Below are 13,437 nucleotides of genomic sequence, written 5' to 3' on the forward strand. Positions count from 1 at the left end.
GGGTTTTTGTGCCATTTTTGGGCCGGGCCGAAATTTATCCTATTTTTCCAAATCTAGGTTGTCCGTGGCTTGTAATTTTTGCTCAAAAAAATCGTGTCTAAAACCCGTTCAATTTTCGGGTGGATTGAGCCCGCGGGCTAGGCGAATCAGTGAAAGTTTTCTTCCAACTCACGAGCGTTACCTAGCTCCAAATTGTTATGAATATTTTTTGTCAAATAGTTGTGAATATATCTGATCATAATTGTTCTATGCAAAAGTTCGACATCTTATATATGATGTTGATACCTTGATTTATAACTCATACATCATTTATTCATTTGCTGTGAAGTATATCAATTATTGCTCTGAGGCAGAAAACATTCATATTAGTTATGAAATACTTCCTAGGAATTTCAGGAATTTTCCTTCACTAGAAAAGGGTAAATTTTAAGGCTCCTCAACTTATCAAATAAGTTCAACAAAAGTATGTTTAAGAGCAAAAACAAATATGAGTTAAGGAGCCCCTCAAAAAAAAAAAATATGAGTTAAGGTGAATAGACCTTTTTCATGGACAAATAAAATATGAGATCGGTGATCTTCAAAATTGGATTAGTAGTTAGCTTTTTAATTTTTTTTTCCTATCAAATTGGTTAAAATAGTCAACTTCAATGCAATTAGGTAAATCAATATTCTTTGAATGTTTTTTCCGGATTTTTCAGGCAGCTTTTTCATTTTGGCTTAAAAGCCAGCTTTTCACCCAACTAAAAAGCCAATAACCAAACACTTTTTTTGGCTATTTGACCAAATTGAAAAGCCAAAAGCCAAAAGTTAATGAAAAAGCCATTTACCAAACATGGTCAATAACAATTATTTTGAGCGGTATAACAATTATTTTGAGCGGTATACTATAAGGTACTTATATGTTTTAGTGTTTTCTAAGCGGTGCTCCATCTCCAATTCGTACCCATACACCTTTTATTTGTTCTTGTACCCCTTTATTAATTAAACATTAGGATTTTCGTTAGTTTGATATTTTTGCTTTATTGTACTTGTAGAAGGGAGATAAATTATTCGACTTTATTAGATGCAATGGAGAAGCAACATAATTTTTTTGTGAAACTCTTTTTTAATGTAAGTCTAGATAACTAAAAACAACAAAATAAACAGACTTTACTAAATGAGTACAATACAGGCTCAATGATATAATTTGAAAAATAATAATGATGATGATGTTGATGGCGACTATTATAATAATAATATTATTAAACGCATACTCCAACATACGTTGAAACATCAAGGTATTTGAGCTATAGGAGTATTACATATTCTTTTAAACTCATTTAACCAATTAAACTTTTGTCGAATATATATTTACTAATCCATAGAGGTTTCTAATGAAATGTTCTTACTTGTTATAAAACTAGTTTTTACAGATATTATTTTTTTATGAAGAAAACCTTCTTATTTATTATTGAAAGGAAATAAATAAAAAAAAGAAGGAAAAGAAGTGAACATAAACCGGATATTCTCCCAAGAGGAAAGGGTCCCTTACACAAGGAGAGAGACAATTAGCACCAGAAACAAACCGCAAAACAGCAAGAATGGCAAAACTACAGAGATCTAAACATCAAATTTAGCATCAACTTTTTTCATCCTCATTCATAAAACCTAATTTTTTCAATTTGATTTTCCAAAAATTACCCAATAAAATGTCAAATACAACAAAACCCAGTTCAATTCCTCATGCTGATCCCCCTACAGACCGCCCTGTTCGTGTCTATGCTGATGGAATTTACGATCTTTTCCACTTTGGCCATGCTCGATCCCTAGAACAAGCAAAAAAAGCGTACGTTTTTTTTTTTCATCTTTGAATTTTTCTGGGTACTTTTTTTTTGGAGTAATGATATACTTTATTATATAATAAATGTGAGATCTTTGTTTGTAAAGTTTGTGGGAATTTTGATGTTGTATTTTATTGTGAATTGTACTGTGATGTGGTTCATATTAATGTTGGGTTTCTAGTTTTTTGTTTGTTTGTTTGTTATTTGGTGGGTTGATTAATTTTTGTGTTGATATATGAACTTGATTTTTCTGGGTGTCTCTTACTTTTTTATTCAACATGGTATATAACTGATCATAGTAATATATGTTTGTTTGTTATTTGGTGGGTTGATTAATTTTTGTGTTGATTTATGAACTTGATTTTTCTGGGTGTCTCTTACTTTTTTATTCAACATGGTGTATAACTGATCATAGTAATATCATATGGTTCTGCAATGTGATATTTTTTTTGTTGCCGACATTGATTTAGTCCGTTTGTAATATGATGATGTTATTTAGATGATGTTTTGCGATTTGTGTTTGATGTGTATCTTGCATGATATTTGTCAAAGTAACTATGAATCGTATTTGTATCATATGGTTTTAGATTGAGGTTGTTTATATCGTGAACTTGATTTGTATGTCGTATGGATCAGTCGAAGCGAGTGCTGGATTTATCTTGGCATTGCTTGTTTTGGCTGATTATGAAAGATATAAAACGGTGGTTTGTGATGTGTTCTAAATTTCTTTATGGAAAGAAAATCCTGTTAATGGAAGCTATGATTTTCGACATTTTGTTGTATTCATTTAGGTGGAGAATCCTCAATGATTGACCCTCTTTTATATGTGGATATTGTTTTATGTAGATTTCCAAACACATACTTGCTAGTGGGATGCTGCAGTGATGAAATTACCCATCAATTCAAGGGGAAAACTGTTATGAATGAAACTGAGCGCTATGAATCCCTTCGACATTGCAAGTATGTTCTCTCTGTAATTTGGTAGTATTTTTGTTGGAAAATTGGTTTTTGATCCTCCTGTAGAAACTGTTTTCTCTTTAGTTACCATAAATATAGAGATAACTTGTGACTTTTGAGCATTAAAATGAGATAGCCATGTCACTAGAGAGTGAAGCTATTGATATTGCTTGGGCAAGGTTCTTTTTTGGCGAAGATTTTTTTCTCAAGCGAAAGCTAATTCATTGTTGTTGAAGGATCATATTTTCCCTATTACGAGCTTTTGTGCTTATTTGTGTGCAGATGGGTTGATGAAGTTATTCCTGATGCACCTTGGGTAGTAAATCAAGAATTTCTAGACGAGCATAAGATTGATTTTGTGGCCCATGATGCTCTTCCGTAAGTGTAACTTGAGCCTTTAAACTTAGCATTGGAAACCATACTGTAAACATGCGTTCTGTTTTTGTTATCTGCTTTTGGTTGTTTTTATGACTCAGCTGTTCTTCACATCTTTATAGTTGAGTGTTTCAAGTTCTTGATGCATCATTTTGTAACTCATCAAATTATTGTTTCCTTGATCTTTTACAGTTATGCTGACACTAGTGGGTCTTGCAATGATGTCTATGAATTTGTGAGTTTGATTAGGCTTCTTCTGATCAGCTGCTTAAAATGAATCGTGCTGCCTATTTAAGCAATAGCTGTTGGACTTTGTTGATTAAGTTAGGCTCTTTATGGCAGGTCAAAGCTGCAGGGAAGTTCAAGGAAACTCAACGTACAGATGGAATTTCTACTTCTGACATTATTATGAGGATCGTTAAGGACTATAATCAGTATGTGATGCGTAACTTGGATCGCGGATATACAAGAAAGGAGCTAAATCTTAGCTATGTAAAGGTGTTATATCTTCACTGGTTTCTTTTCCATGTCAGATTACTGGTGCAGTTGAGGTGGTCTTGATGCAGGTCCCTTAACTTGGCTTTCACTTGGATTTATTATTTTTTATGTACAGGAGAAGCGGTTAAGAGTCAATATGAGGCTAAGGAAGCTGCATGAGAAAGTTAAGGAGCAGCAAGAAAAGGTAGATAACAACGTTAATTGTATTTCACACTTGATAGTCACTTTTCATGTAGCTTTCTTCCTGAAGGATGTAACTTTTTGTTTCTGTTTCTTGTTCTTTTGAGTATGCATCTGGTATTGTTTCCAACTACACTTTTTCACTTTTAGCAAGGTTACATTCTAGTACCTAAACTAGATGTTACCTGGTGGTATTACTGTTCAAAGCTATTACAAAAGATGTTCATACCTTATGGTCAAGTATCTCGATTGTGGGCTGCCCCTTTTTCTGCCCGGCACCCTATGTAACTTTACTTTTATGCTTGTAACACATTTTTGCACCATTGCCCTTTTGCTTTTTGAAGATTCTGCTCTTCACTATGGGAAATGATGAGCAAATTTCAATTGGTGACTTGGTGTGTCTTGCATGCGTGAAACACTTGATGAATAGGTTATATGGGATGACTGGTTCAAGCCTATTTTGGAGCTTGAGCCTTTAGCCTTTCTTTTTCTTTCTTATATCTACTTCTTATAGGGGATGATAAGGCATGTGTCAAGCGGATCATATGAAAATGCTGAATACACTCTGACCAATGAAAACTCAAGAGTCAAAGTTTGTAATCTTTGACCAATATATGAGTTCAAACACTCTATTGATATGAAACGCACAATTATATGGCTAAGAATTATCTTCACAAGTAATTGTTGGACACAATTTTATAATTTGAGCTATTAGCTATTAGACAGTTTCAGTTACAAATGGTCAAAGATTGACATTGAAGACCACACAAAACTGATTGGATATGGTGAATTCAGGATAGAGGAAGTATTGAGTTTGTTTCAGAGTCTTTAGGGAATAAGTACTTTTACCATATTTTTTTTTGTTTATTTGTGCTGTTGAAATTTTCCAGTGAAATTTTAAGATCTATATTGATTATCCTGTTCCATATCGTTGATGTATCTTCTAAATGCAAGTCATAATGCAAGCTGCCTTAGTAAGTCATACGTGCCGTCTGAGGTTGTTAGTCTGCAGGGTTTAGAATTGCTGCTTTGACTTTTAAGGGTTAAGTGTTCTCCAGTTTGATCACTAATGCGGACATGCCTTTTCTTTCATCAAAAAAAATATTTTGTTCTTGTATTAAGACAAAAAAAAGGTTCTTATTGCCGTCATGGAAAGTCTAATTGCATGCTGTAGAGCTCACATAAAATTTTAAAATTTAAACTAAGCTAGTCAAAGTTAGACTTTTTTTCTTGGATTTTGAAAGTTTCAACTAGTTATAATGTGATTAGCCTCTTATGAAACACCCATAAATAGAGGTGGCGGCGCATAAGGAGCTTATTGATTTCAGAACAGAAGAATCAGTTTGTCTTTGAATAGTTGCTCTTGGGTATTGTGTACTATTGAAATTTGAAAATGATATTATGATTAATTTTTCAATATACGCGTCTTGTGTAAATGATACGGTTTTCCATAACTCTTGGGAGATTATATGGGAAGGCTAAAAGCTGTCATATGAGGACACAACACTGATGTAGAAGCCTTGCTATTGTTAAGCAAGATAGTTTCTTTGTATTCAGATGCTACATATTCTCTAAGAATTAATTGGTAGTAGGAGTCTAACCTTGTTAATAAGAAGTTTGCTATTTGCGTCGCTTGTGCACCTTTTTTTACCTTCAAGTTTAACCCTCTTAAGTTTTTAAACAGTGTTTTTCTCTGGGATCTGACTGTTCTTCGAATTGCTGTTCATGGTAATCTGGTTAACTTTTGATCAGTTTCGCTGTTTGCGAATTAGTATATCCTTACTCCTTAACACCATAAAGAACCTGCAAAATCTATCAATGAAGTGGATTACCCCGGCTAAACATGTCTTATTTGAACTCCATGGTTGTGGGCTTTTCTTAACCTGGGTGGTGGGCATGGTGGCATATGATATGACCTATGATCAGCACTTCAGCAGTCTTTGGCTGTCATCTTCTAGCGATGAACAAACTTGAAGAATGATTCTTGATTTTTGGATGAGAGGCGAATAGGCGATTGATACCCTGGCATTAAGATTTATGCAGATCTGTCTATATTGGCGTTATTTGAATGGATATGTTCAAGGAGATTTGTGGTCTATATAGATGCTATGATTATCTAAAGCATACTGTCAGCCTTATTATATAAGAAATGGTGCAGTTGAATTGATGGTATGGTTGGTGTAGGCACTTTGGTAAGGCTATCTATGAATCCTGTTGATAGTGCAACTTTTATTCCGGCCAAATTATGCGGTTTTGAAATGTTTGTTCCAACTTCTGGGTACTTGGTTTTTGTCAATAGTGTTTACTGTTTAGCTATCGTTTTCCCCGTGTATGTCTTTGTTAATGGCATATAAAGTGGCTAGAACCTGTTGGCGGAGGTTTTGTTTGGCAGCAGACAATCATCATTAAACTTCGTGGCTTTACTTTTTTTTCTGGAAAACTTTCATGCAAACTTACAAGTGAAGGTCTCATCTACCAAACCCATTTAGGGGCATTTGTAATCTTTGCAGCTTATGAATTATCTTAAAATTTTAAACTAACTGGGGGATTCTATTCTTCATTTTTATGTTTAGAATATGTTCTCGTGTGGGTCACTGAGAACTACCCTTGTTTGCTCTATTAGATGGCTGCTTAAATTTGGATCTCCCTGACCCTGCTTACTACTGGAGTAGTTTGATGATTGATCAAACCAAGAAAGATTTTTTATTATAAAAAAAAAAAAACAAGAAAGATTGAGCCATGTCTAAGACCGGACTCCCACCCCTTTCTCTTTTTAAATTATACCTCATATTTTCTTTGCTTCCGGAAATACCCCATGGTCTCAGGAGATATGTGCACCAGCTTCTAATAAATAACTTTACTACTAAGTAATGATTTGTAGCAGTCTGACTACGTGTGGTATCACGGAATAATGTATGTACTCAAAAGAACACCTTTCATGTTCGTGTTTGACATGACAAACGTGCATGTCTTCTCTGATAGACTATTTCTCAATTCAGATTACAACTTATGCTGACTTGAGTACTACTCACTTCTTTAACTTGTTACATTCCTTTTTTTTCCAGATCTTCAACTACTTGATTCCAATAATTTCGAAGTGATCTGATTCGCTTGCTTGCTTCTTTTATACATGGTTGACTGTTAGTGTAATGGAATGTGGGACCTTGGTATCTTTAGCTGAACTGTGTTTCTGGTTTTGCAGATCCAGACAGTGGCTAAATCTGCTGGGTTGAATCGTAATGAATGGGTAGAAAATGCTGATCGCTGGGTAGCTGGATTTCTGGAGATGTTTGAAGAAGGATGCCATAAAATGGTATATATATTAGATATTCATTTCTATCTATTGATTAGGAGCTTGTACATATGAAATTAACTGCAATTATGTTATAACCCCAATGTTATGGACATCGATTAATCAGGGAACAGCTATAAGAGACCGAATCCAAGAGCGTTTGATGGGTCAGCAGGCTATAGGACTTCTGCCTAATGGAAAGGCAGATGATGATGAAAGTGAAGAATATTTTGATGATGATGCATATTATGATGATGATGATGAGTTCTATTATGATGAAGATGAGTACTATGACAATGAAGATGATGAAGAAAAAGATAAGCAAGAAGATAGGCCCAACAAACAGGAAACTAATGATGAGAAAAAGAATGAACCTGGTAAGAAAGATCAGAAGAATTAGACTGTTGGGAGTTTTTAATGTTGTTTTTATAGGTTGATCATACTGTCGGAACCGCTGCCCAGTGTTTTGATGGTTTATGTAAAGTACGACCGGCGCAAGTAGCGTGTTTTCCGTTGTATTTGTAGCTATTACTCCCTGGAGGTTAAACCGGTTTATAGGACCTAAGCTGAAGTTGGTTAGTTGAAACTTGAAAGTATTACTTATACAACACTTACCTCTTTTTGCAAGATTGAAGGATCTTGTTATGAAGATGGGCAACAAAGCCATGATTGGATGGATAGTTGCATCGTCTATATTTTTATCTTGTATGGATGAAGTGTTTACGTAAACCCCAGCTTTTATGGGGAATTATTATACATCCAAATTGCTTTATTTTTTTCTGCTTAAAAAGGAACAAACGAATTTCCACTAATTGGTAGATGGTGTGGATGTCAATCGTCAACTTGCTTAGTTAGTTAATGATAGTTAATGTCTTGAGAGGTGCTGCCTAAAGTTTCAGATCAAATACTATTTACATTATTCGTCCTTGTTGCTTTCTCCACACCAAAAACTAACTGATATATGCCACCTATAAGGATTTACCCGTTCTTTGTCCATAAACCCTTGTGAGATTTCGCGCAATTTCAAAAGTTCTTTCGCTTCCAGTTTTCATTATTATATCTTAGACGAGATAAGTGATGACTAATTTAATACAATAAAATCACATTACGTGCTTAAAAATGAATTTTGTAAATTTTTTTTTACTCGTCATTGACTTAAAATTTACCCCTATAAAAAAATAACTTTGGATAGAAACAAAAATTATTAATATTGGTGGACTACTCATAACTCATTATAGTAGCTATTTTAGTGGGTGCACGATGCAATTTTGGAGTAGGCTAAAAGTCAATTATCGCTCAAAAGAAAAAAAAAAAAAAAAGAGGATGATGAGGTGCAAATAAATGACGGTATCGAAAAAGAAAGGTGTGACGTTATTCCATTATAGTGTGGTTTTCAGGAAGTATCGTTTAGTTTCTGAATATGACTTGTTCCTCAGTTCCTCTTTTTACAGACAATTCTAGATATCAATAGCTAACCCACGCACTTTTCCTACTTCTTTCGTTCCGCAATCTCAAAATATAGTTTTCGTTTCGTTTTCTATAGTCAAATTTTAAAATTTTTGGCCAAATGTTTTCATTGATACATATAAAGAAATATATTCATGTTAGATCTTGTTAGATTCGTGTCAATATATAGTTCTACAATATCGAATTTTCATAGTTTTTTTTTTTTTTTTTTTTGAAACGATCGAATTTTCATAATTTTGTTTAATATATATAACTAGAGATATTGTTACGTAATATTAGGGATAGAAATTATCTTCTAAATATATTATTCTCTTGTATAGGAAAGTTGTTATATCTGTTATGCTATCCCTTGATTCGCTCCTTATGAAGAGGATATCTTTGTATTATATATTACGTAATATGGAATGAGCATGCCAAGCTTTTCGGCGCACATTATACTTTGTCATGGTATCAAGAGCAGGTTTATAAACCTTCATAAATTTTTTTTCCTTCGCCATGGCCGACGATGCCCAGCCACCTCCGCCTCAAAAAATCGACCACATGTCCCCTTTCTTTCTCGGACCTCAGGATCGCCCTGGCGATTTTATCACCCCCACACGCCTCACCCATGATAATTATGCGGATTGGGCCGCAGATATCCAGCTTGCGTTAATGGCGCGGCGTAAGTACGGGTTTGTGGATGGCTCTATTTCTTCCCCGACGCCTCCTTGTACGGAATCCGACTGGCTCACAATCAATGCTATGCTCATCTCTTGGATCACCAACACTATTACTCCAGAGGTAAAAAGTACCCTAACCAAATTTTGTGAGGTTAGTCGTTTATGGTCACATTTAAAACAGCGTTTCTCCATTGTTAATGGTCCCCGTATTCACCAAATTAAATCTTCCATAGCCCGATGTGAACAAACCAAATCTATGCCTGTTTCTACGTATTATGGTAAATTAAATTCTTTATGGGAAGAACTTTCTTTGCTTGAGCCACCCATTACGTGTACTTGTTGTTCGACATGTAATGTATCTGATTTATATTGCCAACGTAGAGAAACTGCTAAGTTACATGAATTTCTTATGGGGCTTTATTCTGAGTATTATGCCCAATTACGCACAAATATCTTGTCCTCGGACCCTCTCCCCACTCTTGACCGGGCTTAACACCTAGCGGTTCAGGACGAGCGTGTCAGGTTGGCCCAACCTTCTGCTGTACCGGCGAGTCCCAGTGAGGCCCTTGGTTTTTCTGTCCAGGCTCGTCCCCATGCTGGCCGTGGCACTCGTCTTTCATGTACTAAGTGTCACAAAAATGGTCATGATGCTAATGATTGTCGGGCTCACTTAACTTGTTCACACTGCCATAAAAAGGGTCATGGGCAGGCCCACTATTATGAGCTTCACGGATAGGGGGCGCAGGTTGTGGTCGCGGGGTCCTGGTGGTTCGCGCTAATGCTGCCGCCAGCAGCGTCGAGGCGCCTAATGTTGTTGTTCCGGGCAGCAGTGGTTCCTCATCCTCTCTTTTCACTTCCGAGCAATGGAAGGCTTTGGCAGGGCTCTTTGGTAATGTCTCCACTACTCGTTTAAATGGTGAGTTGGATAAATGATAATGGATAATTGATACAAGGGCTACTCATCATGTTACTGGCACTCATTCTTGGCTTCTGGATTCTATCTCCTTTGATTGTCCTGTTGATCTTCCTAATGGTGCTACTGTTCAGTCCACCATGATGGGCTCGGTTTGTTTATCTCCGACTATAACTCTTAAGAACGTCCTTTATGTTCCTAATTTGAGCTGCAATTTACTTTCTGTTTCTCAGCTTTGTCATATTTACAGTGTATTGTCCAATTTAATGATTCTATGTGTGTTATTCAGGAACCCATGAAGGAGCGGATTGGAACGGGGAGTAGGCAGGATGGTCTCTACTACTTTACGGGCACTGATTCCATTCACCATGTCTCTGTCTCCTCACCATCTCTTCTGGCTTTATGGCATCAACGTCTTGGTCATCCCTCAGAGAAAATTGTAAAACTACTCCCTCCTCTTTGCAATAATAAGGGTAGTTTGGATCCACATTGTGAAATCTGCTTTCGTTCTAAACATTCTAGAACTAAATTTCCTACTAGTGATTCTAAGGCTTCTCGTATTTTTGAGAAAATTCATTGTGATTTATGGGGACCTTACAGACATGCGTCCTCTAGTGGCGCTCGTTATTTTTTAACCATTGTGGATGATTATTCTAGAGCTGTATGGACTTATCTTTTGGTTGATAAATTAGAGGTTTTGCCCATGTTCATGTCTTTTATCGCCATGGTTCAACGTCAATTTTCTCAATCTATTAAAATTGTTCAAAGTGATAATGGCACTGAATTTCGATGCTTGCTTGATTATTTTGCTGCTTCTGGTATTCTCTTTCATACATCTTGTGTCGGGACTCCAGAACAAAATGGGAGGGTTGAACGTAAACACCAACACATTCTCAATGTTGCCCGTGCCCTTCGTTTTCAAGCTAATTTGCTTATTTATTTCTGGTGGGATTGTGTTCTTGCTGCTGCTCATATTATCAATCGTACACCTTCTATGTTGCTTAATGGAAAATGTCCCTTTGAATGTCTCTTTGGTCGTATTCCTTCTTATGATGCTATTCGTGTTCTTGGATGTCTTGCTTATGCCCATAATCAAAAAAACCAAAGGTGATAAGTTTGCAAGTCGTAGCCGCAAATGCGTTTTTATTGGATATCCTTTTGGTCAAAAAGGATGGAAATTATATGATCTAGAAGCAAAGGAATTTTTTGTTTCTCGTGATGTCAAATTTGTTGAACATATTTTTCCCTTTCACACTCCACACGACACTCTCATCTCCCCGGAATTAATTTCCACACCTGAGTCTGATGTCCCTCTTGACTTTGCGGCCTATGATTATGATTTCGTTCCTAACTCTCCTTCCACAAACACCGACCCAAATTCCATTCCCTCGGCTGCCTCTGGCCCAAATCTCCCTCCTAGCCCAAATTTGCCCCCTTCCACTTCCGCGTCCAGCGCTTCTGTAGCCTCTCCAGCTCCTACCGGGCCTCCATCTGGCCCAGCACCCGTCGCTCCTCTTACCTGCTTACCTGTTGCCCTCTCTCCCTCTCTCGGCCCAGATCTCACATCTGGCCCGATTCCTACTTCTCCTTCTGACACAGCCCACGCAAGTCCCTCTATTTCTCCACAAAAAGCCCCTGCTCCTATGTCTTCTTCTCAGGACTCCGTCCTTGGTCGCGGTCACAGGCCCAAAATTCCCTCCACCCGCTTACGCGACTTCGTCACAAACACCATTGTTGCTCCAAGTAGTGTTCCGTCCTCCGTGCCCTCCGATCCACCCTCTTCTTCAGGTACTCCTTATCCTTTAGCACATTACATTAATTGTGACAATTTCTCTGTAAATTATCGAAAGTTTCTTGCAGCTCTTATTTCTACACATGAACCTCGTTCTTTTAAAGAAGCGCTGAAGGATACTGGTTGGCGTGCCTCTATGCAACAAGAAATACAGGCTCTTGAAGATAATGGTACTTGGACTCTTGAACCACTTCCTCCTGGCAAGCATGCTTTAGGGAGTCAGTGGGTGTATCGTATCAAATATAATTCTGATGGGAGTATTGAGAGGCTTAAATCTCGTTTGGTTGTGTTTGGTAATCATCAGCAGGCTGGCCTTGACTATAATGAGACATTTGCTCCAGTTGCCAAAATGACCACCGTTCGTGCTTTCTTAGCTATTGCTGCTTCTAAAAACTGGGAGCTTCATCAGATGGATGTTCACAACGCCTTCCTGCATGGTGATCTTGAAGAAGAGGTTTATAAGAAGCCTCCTCCTGGCTTTAGCCGTCCTGATTCCTCTTTGGTCTGTCGGTTACGCAAGTCCTTGTATGGTTTGAAACAGGCTCCTCGATGTTGGTTCGCAAAGCTTGTGACGGCTTTGAAGGGCTATGGCTTTCTGCAGTCCTACTCTGACTATTTCCTGTTTACCTTTACTAGAGGCCGGGTTCAGCTTAATGTATTGGTGTATGTGGATGATTTGATTATCTCTGGTAATGACTCTGCTGCTGTTTCTTTGTTCAAAGCTTATCTTGGTGACTGTTTTAAAATGAAGGACTTAGGTCCGTTGAAGTACTTTCTGGGTATTGAGGTTGCTCGAAGTACTTCTGGGATTTTTCTTTGTCAGTGTAAGTACACTCTTGACATTGTTTATGAGGCTGGTCTCTTGGGGGCTAAGCCGTCTGGTTCATCGATGGAGCAGAATCATCGCCTCGGTCATGATACTGGCGATTTATTCGACGATCCTGAGCGATATCGTCGCCTTGTTGGCCGTCTCATATATCTTGTTGTCACTCGCTCTGATCTGGCCTACTCTGTTCACATTCTCTCTCAGTTCCTTCAGGCACCTCGTTCTGCTCACTGGGAGGCTGCTCTACGTGTGGTTCGGTACTTAAAGGGTACACCGGGTCATGGTCTCTTACTTCGTTCTGACAGTGCTCTTACTCTTCAGGGTTGGTGTGACTCGGATTGGGCGGCTTGTCCCATTACTCGTCGCTCCTTGTCTGGTTGGCTTGTTTTCTTAGGACAGTCTCCTATTTCTTGGAAGACCAAGAAGCAGCACACGGTCTCCTTATCATCAGCAGAAGTCGAATACCATTTGATGACAGCTATTACATGTGAGCTTAAGTGGCTCAAAGGTCTTCTTTTGAGTCTCGGAGTACATCATCCCAAGGTCATTCCTCTATTTTGCGATAGCCAGTCTGCTCTACATATTGCTCAAAATCCTGTTTTTCATGAGCGTACCAAGCATATAGAGGTTGACTGTCATTTTGTTTTCGGGATGCTAT

General features: G+C 37.5%; 1 protein-coding gene across 1 annotated transcript; it reads left to right on the forward strand.

Moving 5' to 3' along the window:
- The first annotated feature begins 1,478 nt into the window (after positions 1 to 1,478).
- LOC104895376 (choline-phosphate cytidylyltransferase 2) lies at positions 1,479 to 7,894 on the forward strand. Its single transcript, XM_010681858.3, has 8 exons — positions 1,479 to 1,825; positions 2,667 to 2,780; positions 3,060 to 3,155; positions 3,345 to 3,387; positions 3,495 to 3,650; positions 3,766 to 3,834; positions 7,033 to 7,143; positions 7,250 to 7,894. Exons 1-8 carry the CDS (start codon positions 1,689 to 1,691, stop codon positions 7,520 to 7,522), a joined length of 999 nt encoding a protein of 332 aa, XP_010680160.1. The 5' UTR covers positions 1,479 to 1,688; the 3' UTR covers positions 7,523 to 7,894.
- Positions 7,895 to 13,437: the final 5,543 nt, after the last annotated feature.

This window comes from Beta vulgaris, chromosome 6, assembly GCF_026745355.1.
Source record: "Beta vulgaris subsp. vulgaris cultivar EL10 chromosome 6, EL10.2, whole genome shotgun sequence".
NCBI lineage: Eukaryota > Viridiplantae > Streptophyta > Magnoliopsida > Caryophyllales > Amaranthaceae > Beta > Beta vulgaris.